We start from the raw sequence: 11,956 nt of genomic DNA, 5'->3' as shown, positions 1-11,956 counted from the left end.
AGATTTATTTTAACCAATAATTATGGCTTAACATATAAAAAAAATCATGCTAATATAGTAGTTATCAATAATAAAATTCTCTAGGCTAATGCCGTTTTATTTTAACTAATAAAAAGACATTTTTCTTTCATAGGATCTGTTATATATAATAAAACTCTAAATGAATTTAATTTAAATCATTGCCTTTTTATCATTAAAAGTAGAGGAAATTTTTGAGGTAAAACAAGAACTTGTATAACAAATTATTGACATATATATATCCATTAAGTTAAATTTGATATAAACTGGAAATAATGCACCTTTATATTAATCAAATAAATTTTAAAAATATACTTACTGTAGAATATAAAATTATATTATTCTGGATATTCATTTTTCATATTTATAAATTTGAAAGAACATAATACAACTGATAAATTCAGAGCTTTCAAAAAGATAATTATTCAACCTAATATATATAATAATTACGCATAGATAAAGAATTGTATAAATTCATTCATTTGAATATTTTTATATATTTAGTATTATTTTAATAAGATATTTCTAAAAATTGTATTCATATATAATAATATATTATATGAACATAATTTTTTCCTTAGAAGTTTTAAAATACCTTCTAAATTTCTCTTTAGATTAACGTTATATAATATATCGAAGGTAAAACTTAAAATATTTATTAAATAAAATATTTTCTTTCTTTGCAAATGTCATTAGTAAATGTTGAAAAATATATTATTGTAAAACTTATTTAAATGTGTTGTTTGCTATAATTGAGAATATGGTTCAGAATAAATCTTTACACACATAAAAATTTAATTTAGAACAGGAAATAATATTATATTACTATATATTTATAATAAAAAAATGAAAAGACGAACAGCATAAATGTATTTACTGTTATGCTATTTAACATATAATACTAAACCTAAGTACAATGGAGATGCTTTTAACACAATAAAATGCTAATCGTTTATTAAAAAAATAAGATAAAAAGAAAGACATATATCTTGCATACAAAAAAAATTCATTATCTCTTTCAGACTTAACACAAATATGGATTGTACATATTTAAATTCGTTTTAATAAAAAGGTATTTTTATTACAAATTCAATCTAATTACTTATTTTTGCTAATGATAAAGAAACTGTTTTTGCTTTATGAACAAAATATTAGTAAATTAATTATCCATATTAATTAAAAATGTTATATATAACCAGAGGAAATTAAATCGCGTATTTATATGATTTTACGTTACATGCAGAAAAATCATAAAATCAAATAGTCCAAACAACTAAATGTGTATAATATTGCAGTTTTGTTTATAAAATATAAATATAATCTTATTTACTATATGATTATTGCATACATTCCATATTAATGCATTGTTCTTCATATATCACGAATACCCCTTAGGCAAAAAATATATCTTTACAAAAATGACAATATTCGCTAAAATTCAATTTACCTCTTCCAGCTTCTAATCTGTGATATTTTACAACTTTTTTCATAGTGTAAATAATCGAAAATAAAATTATATATGTTAATATTATAAAAAGAATACCATATATGATATACACGGATTTTGGTATTCCAGAATCCAACAATATAGTATTACTCGATGATCCTTTTATTTCATCTAAAATTGGTAATATAATCCCAATCAATGGAACTAAACACATTAAAATAGCTCGTATACCCAATTTTCTTACTATATTTTTTTTTAGTTTTATGTTATTACCACTAGTCCCAACTGGCTGTTCACCTAGTATGTCAATCATATCAAATATTTTTTTTTCACAATAACAATCTAGTCTTTTTAAACCTTTCTTTCTAGAATATTTATGCTTAAATTGTTTTTTATAAATTTTCAGACCATTTGAACAACTTTTTTGTAATTTGTCATATACGGACGAACCATAATTATCAAATTTTAATATTCCATTATCACTATGTTTTAATAAATTATCCTCTAAGTTCTTGTCATATAACCCCATTTTTAAATCCTGTTTTGCCAATAACCTATATGCTTCTATATATATGGAATCCTTACTATTACAGATATTTTCCAATCCCTTGTTAAATGAAAACTAAGCACAAAAATAATAAATATATTTATAAAAACAAATATGTTTATGCTAAAAAAATATATTGTACGCAAAAAGATAATATATGAAAAAAATATGAAATAGATAAAATATTATTATAATACCTCATCATCATATTTCTGATATATCCAAATAAAAAAAATGAATGTAATAAATTTAATAATAAGATTTTTCTTGATGTTATCTTTCATGGTACAACACTATAGTATTTTTGTAGATGTTATTAGATATGTACATAGATCATAATATACAAAATATTATATAATTCATAATTAAAAAAGTATTGTAAATTTTTCTGTTATTTCATATGTTATTTTAAAGTTTAAAAACATAATCTTACTGTTAATTGATACTAACAGATGTATGAAAAACTTCTAAATGTTTTTCTATATTTTTCATGTAAAACTATTTTAAAAAATATAAATAAATTATATTCTTATAATTAGCAAAAATAAACGAATTATTATATTTAGAATAATAAAACTAATTATTTTATTATAGAATAATTAAATTGATTCTTCTTATTATTATTTTGAAATTTTCGGAACATTTAAATCTAAAATGGATATAATGTATGCATCATATATTAGGAGATTAAGTATAATATACCCAATTATGTATCCATTTTGACTATTTTTTTAATAATACACCTTCCTTATACATTTCTATTTGTTAATCGAAATATATTTTTTATAAGAGAACTTTTTATAATTGCAAAGCAAGAAAAACATATATCAAAAAAACTGCTATTATCATTAAATTATATTATATGCTTAAAAATACGTATATATAGGAGATGCAGCACATATACCAAAATCTGTTAAATTCTTATATAACAAGTACGAAATGTTTTCTGTAAAAATATTATGATATTTTCAATAATATTATAATTTTATAATAACATTCTTAAATTTTATTATTTCTTATCAATTATTACTTTAAGGTGAATAAGATTGCATAGCACTGAATTATAGCTACAGTTATAATATTTCATGGCAAACAAAATAAATTAAAAAAAAAACTACATATATATGATTGGTATGTATTATCATTATGAAATTTATTGAATCCACAATTATTATTATCATTATTTTATAAAACTGTTGAGTATAATCTTAATTTTTATATACATACATCCAGTAATTACTTAATAATGAAAATGATAAATTATTATATCTGAAATAATAAAAATTTATCTCATATAATATTACAAAAACTATTTACTTTACATTGTTCCTTATAACATTACTGTTGATATCCAATTTATCCCATACAAAAATATGCAGCTGTTTTAAACAGCTTTTTATAAACTTTTCTTTTATTATGAATAGTTTAACAAATAATCATTTTAGAATTATAAGTACATATAATCCGTTCACATAAATTAATATTTATAACATTATTAATATAACTAATTCGTATATATATAAATATCATATTCGTGTTTTTTAATAACAAAAGTTATAAATATAATTTAAAAATTTTTTGGAAATTAAAACAAAAGCGCAAACGAATGCACAATTAGTAGTAGTGCCGAAAATAATTTCTTTTTAATAATAACAATGTGTTACTCATGATGTATTTTGCTCTTTTTACGCACACATCTACATATGTATATCCTGAATATTATCTACTATTTTATTTATGTATATGAAAAAATATCTCCATGCTTAGATATATATTATATAAGTATCTAAACTAATAAGAATAAGAAAATAACATAAGTAGTCATATTAAAATTGATATTGATTATTCTCCTATTTATTAAAATTAAATTCCAAAATGATCATTATTAGTTTCTTTTAGGATACATCGAATAACTTTATATTGAAATTAGGAGGTTGACACAATAAAAGGATCTTTAATTATTTTATTAATAAGTATCAAGCATCAAATATTTATAGTAATAAAGCCGAACAAATTTACACACAAAAAAAAGATAAGGGTTCTTAGAACAAATACAATGTTTTTAATGTGATATATTATTATAAAGATAAAACAAATAAAGGAATAAATTAATTCAAATGACAAAAAAAAATAACAAATTAGTGTTTTTATATTACATGTAACACAAAACCGTATACATCTAAAACATATGCTTAAATGTTGCAGTCTCCTATATTTATATAAGCTAAACAATTTAATTTTACTTAATGTTATGTGTTTATATGAAACATAAAATTGTTTTCCATTAAATTGATCATTCATATTTTTTATTTCACATTCCGTTTAAGGCGCTTTTATCATACTTTTATGGCTTTTCATTTCCTTATAACTTTCATATAACATAATATACCTTATGCAACATTAGAGCACATTTCTATTTATAGTATTAGTTACTTTGTTTTACGCAGTACAACTTTATTTACCTTTAAAATTACATAATATTTCTAGGAACTACATAATTCTAAAATTGTTTTATATTAAATATATTTGTTTAATAATTTCCGTTTTTATATCCTTTATAATAATAATGATTACTCAAGTGGGTATCCTTGTATTTGCTTATCAAACGGTTATTCAAAAGTTTTTCTTATTATATACCTAATTAGTAATAACGGTCACGCCTAGGTTGATATGATATATATGCATCGCTCATTTGGGACTCCGCCAATGACTGTTGTGACTCATATCTTGGTAATTCTTCTTCATATTCATCATAGTAATTATTCTGAGGCTTTCTTTTCTTCTTTTCACCTTTATTTGTTTGCGATCCTATCGGAGTTGACTAACATAGAAATACGAAAAAAACACACAATGCATTTATTCCAAAATTAAACACATAAAGAAATAGATATTCTAAGTATTACCATAATATTCATATATATTAAAATATAATTTTTACCTTAAAGAAAAAGAATAGGAATACAAGTACTCCTATTATTGAAGCTCCTACTATTGAGTGACGAAAATACTCTGATTTTAATATACCAAACGTTTTTTCCAAAAAATTAGATGTATCAGGGTCAACCACAAAAGCTGTAGGCAATGTAGTATAGGAACCGTTTTGAATATCTTTACTCCCAGGTGGCATATGAACTCCTGCTTGCGAATTTCCAAGTGGTGCTACTACTACAGCATTTTGGGATCCACCTAATACTTCTCTACTTTGTTTGGGTGCTACAGATGATAACCCTTTATTCGCAACTGCTCGTTCAGCTCCTGCAACTTTCCCCCCTATGGATACTATCCCCCCAGAACTTTTCACAACTGCAGTCTTTGCTGGTTCCTGAGCACCTGGAGAACCTTTACTTGGAGCTGTTTTAGGTGATGAACTTCCCCAGAACCATCCTAGAAATGAAGATTGACTACCATTAGATCCTTGAGTCTTACATTTAGCTAATTCAGTTATGAGGGGATTTGGGTCATATTTACGAGAACAATCCGCATAATTCGAACTCCAAAAAAAACCACAGTTATTCGTCTTATATTTTATATATAACTTACTAATATTATCAAGATATGTAGTGTACTTATCACATTGTTCTTTTTTTTGAGAAAAAACCTTGCTTTTAATATCATTATAATTTTTCATATAAATATAAGACAGTTTCCTTTTTTTCCATTCATCCAAACTTACTCCATTTTCAGATTTTAAAGTACACTTCTCATATCGACTCTGTGGTACTTTAACATTATTCTCTACACCAATAAGTTCTTTAAAAGAGGATATATCTTCTTTTTTTTTCGAGTAATCATATATTTTTCCTATTTCATCATAAAACCAATATGTTAAATAATTACAATGATCAACGCGCGTAGCCTTTTCTTTGATATCACCAATTTTCTCTAAATGGCGTACGAGCTTTAGGCATATATTTTTTTCATTTTCTTTTTTTTTGCCTTCAGCGTCGAATATTTTACAGGGATCAGCAGATTTAGGTTGTTCATTCTTTAAAAAGAAATCATCATAGAATGTTTTAAGTTTTAATTCTTCTGCAACTTTTTCCTGAAAATAATCATAGAAATTTTATTGCGTAAGTACTAAAATAAAATTGTAGTTCTAATAATATAATTTTCCCTTTTTTTCAAGAGAAACGAATCATATGAAAACTAATGTATAAGTAACAATTTAAATGTATATATATATACCAATTTTTCCGCAGATATTACTGATGCCGCTGCCGGTTTTGCCATTTTTTTTTTAACACAGTTGTACTTGGAAAATTCTAAAGGTTCTCAAACTTGTCAGTATTCATATATAAAAAGCTCAAATGTATAATATTTTAACGATGTATTTAAGTAATAATTTATGTTTATACTTATAGCATAACAAGACATTTATTTGTTGGAACTGTTATGATGTTTTCTCATTAATTTAATTCCTGTTGTTTACATAAAACAATGTATTGTTTTGAATTATCACCAGAACGTAGCGGTTATACAACAATTTGAAATTATGTAAAATAATACCAGTAAGGCAATCATTTTCTATACATTTTATTATTATATTTTTCGTGTAATTATGCCAATATCAAATAGAAAAAGCTATTTTTAATTTATTTATTGAAATGTTTATTTAAGTTTGATATTAATTCTTTAGTATTCTTCATATATAATTACAATTATTTCTAATAAAAAGGTTTCTTTTTACCGATGAAACATCTTTATGGATACCGCAAATCATTTTGCACTTTTTAATTTCGTTATAATTTTAATGAGTTTATTTCAATACAATGCAAAAATATTATTAAAATAAAATAGCATCCTATAAGCTGTTTTCATGTATTTTTCATTTGTATATAAATAAGTTTCGTCATTCGATGAGAGAAATGTTTGTACTATTTATTTTTTTTGTTGTTTAAATATTAGTACAGTGAAGAATTTCCTCATATATGTTAAGAAATTTCAAAAAGCTACATAATTTAAATTGTTCTTTGTACTATAATTATTTTCCCCTTTATTTCATTTGCATTATAATATTTTAATTACACTCTATATCATATTGTTCTAAAAGAGAAGATAAAATATGTGGGCATTTGATTATATACATAATAAAAAGCGTGATTCTGGAAATTTCACTGGAAGTTATAAATACTAGAAAAACCTATATTGTTAATTTTGAAGCAGTACGTATATGCAATTTGTTTTATAAATTAAATGGACATTTTAATTGTAAATTGTTTTGTAATTATAAGGCAAGACTACACATAATTAATACATTATTTATTAGTTATATTTTCATGTGACGCTGCTAAACCCCAAATCGAACTAGCATATAAACAGCAGCGATAAAAATTTATAAGCATTAAAGTTACATTAGTAAACAAAATAGAACTGTAATAGTTTAAACAAATGTTTATAACAAGCAAATTAAGAAATAAAAGAGTGGTAGTATCAAATATAGATAATAATAAATACAGCTGTGTCTTAGTATTAAGAGAAAAATAATATAAAATTATGTATCTAAATGACTATTTTCAGAATAAGTTTTATTTCATTTTATAATGCTACTTAAATGAAACACTTCTGTGTTTGCTTTTTAATTTTCTTTTGTCCAGTATATATAACCTTTGTACAAACTCTTATATTTTGCTATAAATTTGTAAACCTCACATTAGGGGATATAGTCACACATAATATAAATTTTTAATAAGTATAATTGGGACAAAGCGCTTTACACATATATTACTGATTTTTTTTATTTTTCATTTACTCTTATAAATAATTATTCATGTGCAAGTTTCATTATATAAATTATTAATATATTTCTTTTAAAAACATTCTATTGGTGTGAAAAAACACATTTATAACTTTTATTATAATGGCTAGTTTATACACACCTAGTGTAGGTTATCCAAAGTTATAATGTGAATTTTTTTAATCTCATATTACAGATATGTCTACACATATATATAAATTATTCCCCCAATTTATTTATTTAAATTAAGAATAAGGAAATATTAACTAATAAAAATAATGCAAGGGTGGCGTGGAACATTTAGTGGCACCACTAATGCTCTAAGAGGTTTCGAACAACGTACATGCATAAGAGATTATGCTAAATTAAAATCAGAAATTGAAAAAGAAATTGAGGCTTTTAATACAAAGAAGCATAAAGATTTCTATAAAGAGTGGGATAAAATAAATAAAAATATAATACAAAAAAACAATGAAATAAGCTATTGTGTTAACAAAGGACATGTTTCAGTTGATTTAATTAATCTTGATAATATAAAGAATTTTAGATTAAAGTGTCCTAATCGTTATGCACCTACATGTAGTAATAGTTCTCCATCTCAAGTTAGAAAATCTCCTGCTTCAAAAAAAACTGTTTCAGAAGGATCGTGTATAGCAGGTAAGGGTTGTAAAGAAGGAATAGCACAAGCAAAAGAAGAAAAGAGCAAATCACAATCGAGATCTCCGGAAGGAGACCCTAAAACAATAGAGTTCCATAGAGCAGATCCCAAACACCAACATCAAAAGGATTCTATTGGACAAGAGCCAGGAAATGCAAAGATAATTTCACAGGCACAACCGAGTGCTGCGCATTCTGATTCGCATGTTGTAACTGATATCAAAGAGCGTGAACAAATAGATAATAGGGATTCAACTTCATCTAGTCGAGAAAAAGCTCCGGCACAACGTTTATCAGTCATAGAACCTTCTAAAGAAAACACATTTGAAACTCCTCCAGGAGATCAACATTTACAAACTGTCACTGCTGTGGAATCTGATACAGGTGCCTCTTCTCAAGTAAGGGTTTCAGGTGAAAATATTCCTCAAAGTAAAATACCTCTTGACGAAACACATGGTGCTAATACTACTAGTCAGCAATCTAATGATATTACAGTCTCTCGAGGAAAAGATGGTGACGGCCAAACCGTTGCTACTAATACACATGGTCCTGAATCTGCTGCTGAAGGAGCTTCCCTTCATCATAATCATCTTAATGGATATCGTATTAGTGCATCAACCGGTGATTTGAGTTCCGCTAGTGCAGAACTTGATACAAGAAATGATGATCATGCTGGTAACGTGACTACTAATAGTGAATCTCCTCCTGTTAAAACTGCTTGTGCTGAAGCATCTAGTGATCAAGCATCTGGAAGTGAAACTTCTTGTTCTAAAAGAGAATACAGTGAATTGAATACTTCTACTGGTAATATACTAGAGAGAGTTCATGAATTTTTCAATAAATTACCAAATAAAGAACATGTAATAAAGGCTTCAGCACCCATGGGAATTGTTCTCTTATTGGGCCTTCTTTTTAAAGTAAACTATAATTTATTGCATTAAAAAAACTATTCAATTTTTTTTTAATTATATATAATAATTAAATTATAAATTTACCAATTTTTCCTTTATAGTACACTCCTTTGTGGAGGGTTCTTACTAAAAAGAATAGGAAGAAAGAAGCAGGTATTAATGAAGAATTGAATAGTGTACTACAAGAACCTTCAATTATTGATGACGAAAGAAATATCCCATTTTCATATGGTGCTTTTGAATATTCATCATTTGATCAAAATTCATATTAAAATATATTTCATGCCCATTTTTCCTAATGAATATATAAAATCTGAACTACCACAAATTTTTAGTAGTAATTTTGTTATCACTTTCTTTTAGTTAAATAACCTTAGCATTGATAACGTGTTATTGCAAAGAATTTATGGTTATTAAACATTTTATGCCATTTTGATCTACACTACTGTAATCAGAATGTGACAAATATATAGTATTTTATTTATAAAATTTTAAATCATATATATGATATAAAATTTTATTCATATTTTATACACTAATTCCTTTTTTTTAGTACGTATAAATATATAGTAATTCAGTTGAATATATTCTTATTCTTTATATTTTTAACACATTTTTTTAATAAAAAACGAATACTATTATTTGTTTTTTTCTTAATCTCAATTAAAATATTAATTAAGAGTATAGTACAATACATTTGCATGCTTGTCTTTATTCGACTAGCATAATACCCTCTACGATTACATTATCTGTGAAAAGGCTGAACGTTATGTATAAATATACTGTTAAAAAAAATTCAAATAAAATTTTTATTATCATGTAAATAATTAATCTAACCATAATACTAAAGTAATAAATATTAAATAAAACATTGTAACTTTTTTTAAATCATTAATCATCCTGTATGTAAAGGATATAACAAAACCACAAACAAAAAATATTCTGGATACATTAACTTGTTGATATATATTATATATAAATTATTTTTTAAATTATGAAAAGTTACAACAATATATTAAATATATTAGAAATATAAATATATGAAATTTCTATACTGAAGATACAATAAAGAATAAAACATATTATATACATAAGAATCATTTACCTATGTACATATATAATATGAATTATTTAATTCACTAAACATAATTACATTGTATATTTAAATACTTATTTTTATGCCGTATATGAGAACAAACCTTTACAAAGTTTTCTTTATTTATAAAAAGTATAAAGTACATTTTTACACTATTACGGTCACGCATGAATAAATTAACTATTTTCATCTATTTAAAAAAAACATACACCATATATATTAATATACATACATAAAAAAGAATAATTTTATATTAATAACAAATGTATAAAACTATCGAATTGAAGTATATACCACGTGTATACGTTTTTAAATAGTAATGGGTAAAGTTATATAAACGAAGTTATTTTTTACGTAATATGCCATTTTGCAACTGAATTAAAATAAAATAATTTTCATGTCATACAATAATTATCACATATAATTAAATTAATCATTATAATAACGGGATATTTTCCTAGCAATCTTTTTCCCTTCCACTTTTCCGTCTATTAATCTTTCATACTTTATAAATTTTATCGCTATATAAAATAATACTAAAAAAATAATGATTGGTAATGCAACAAATAATATATAACATAATATTTTATATAGAGTTCCTAGGATATCATTTTGAAAGTTAAGCCATTTTTCACCAGAAATATCTATTATAGTAATTATTAGAGCAATAAAAATATACAAGACAGACAAACAATAAGGTAAACCATATATTTTACCTATTTTTTTAAACCTTTTTTTTTCATTTTTTGTCTTTCTCGCAAATTCACATATATCATCAATCTTAGCAAATATTTTTTTTTCACAATAACAATCTAGTTTTGCTAAACCCTTCTTTTTGTTATATTTGCACTGAAACGATTTTTTATAAATTTCCATATCGTTTAATCCCTCCCGTTTTAACCGTTTGTATGTTGATGAATCTTCTTTTTTTTTTTTTAATTTTTTATATTTATCATATGCAAATACATTGCTAAACGAAGCATATTCTAATTCTTTGGGTATTCCATTTTTTATTGCCAATAATCTAAAATGTCTCATGTCAATTGTCCCATATTGTTGGCGCTCTTTTTCCAAAATTTTAATAAAGCAAAACTGAAAAAAATAATTAAATATTATATATATAAGAAAAATATCGTATAGTACAGAAATAAATATCACGTAAAAAATTGATTATATTAAAAGGTATTCATTAAATTGTCTAATACTTGTGGTTTACCACATCATTATTACAGATGTACATCCATGTTAAAGAGATATATGTTATAATTTTAATAAAAATATGAAAATTAATCATTTTAATCTTTATATATTTCGTCAAATATTGAAAGATGTTTAAATTGAAGGCTTATCTGAAAAAACTAATATAAAAATACAACCCTACAACTTTTGATAATATTTTTTTTTGATTTCTTGCTTAGAAAAACATATTATTATTATGTAATATTTATAATAAATATTAAAAAAATAATATACAATTAAGTATGCTATATTAATACTTTCTTTATAGTTATTTTGTTATAAGCCTTCTTAATTATATCAATTCAGA

At 23.9% G+C, this 11,956-nt stretch overlaps 4 protein-coding genes across 4 annotated transcripts; 1 reads left to right on the top strand and 3 right to left on the bottom strand.

Annotated features, from left to right (window-relative positions):
• Positions 1-1,409: 1,409 nt before the first annotated feature.
• On the bottom strand, positions 1,410-2,296 carry PVX_103160 (variable surface protein Vir10-like; the record flags this gene model as incomplete). The annotated part of the gene is made up of 2 exons (XM_001612547.1): positions 1,410-2,087; positions 2,210-2,296. 2 exons carry the CDS (start codon positions 2,294-2,296, stop codon positions 1,410-1,412), a joined length of 765 nt encoding a protein of 254 aa, XP_001612597.1.
• Positions 2,297-4,653: 2,357 nt separating this feature from the next.
• PVX_103155 (variable surface protein Vir12-related) lies at positions 4,654-6,242 on the bottom strand (the record flags this gene model as incomplete). The annotated part of the gene is made up of 3 exons (XM_001612546.1): positions 4,654-4,833; positions 4,951-6,054; positions 6,198-6,242. 3 exons carry the CDS (start codon positions 6,240-6,242, stop codon positions 4,654-4,656), a joined length of 1,329 nt encoding a protein of 442 aa, XP_001612596.1.
• A 1,782-nt stretch (positions 6,243-8,024) lies between these two features.
• On the top strand, positions 8,025-9,586 carry PVX_103150 (variable surface protein Vir18, putative; the record flags this gene model as incomplete). The annotated part of the gene is made up of 2 exons (XM_001612545.1): positions 8,025-9,320; positions 9,416-9,586. The coding sequence occupies 2 exons, from the start codon at positions 8,025-8,027 to the stop codon at positions 9,584-9,586; spliced, it is 1,467 nt and encodes a 488-aa protein (XP_001612595.1).
• Positions 9,587-10,839: 1,253 nt separating this feature from the next.
• Positions 10,840-11,650, bottom strand: PVX_103145 (variable surface protein Vir10, putative; the record flags this gene model as incomplete). Its single annotated transcript, XM_001612544.1, has 3 exons — positions 10,840-10,946; positions 11,127-11,502; positions 11,627-11,650. The coding sequence occupies 3 exons, from the start codon at positions 11,648-11,650 to the stop codon at positions 10,840-10,842; spliced, it is 507 nt and encodes a 168-aa protein (XP_001612594.1).
• Between the last annotated feature and the right edge of the window lie 306 nt (positions 11,651-11,956).

This window comes from Plasmodium vivax, chromosome 3 (genome assembly GCF_000002415.2).
Source record: "Plasmodium vivax chromosome 3, whole genome shotgun sequence".
NCBI lineage: Eukaryota > Apicomplexa > Aconoidasida > Haemosporida > Plasmodiidae > Plasmodium > Plasmodium vivax.
This window is presented reverse-complemented; position numbering and strand designations above follow the sequence as displayed.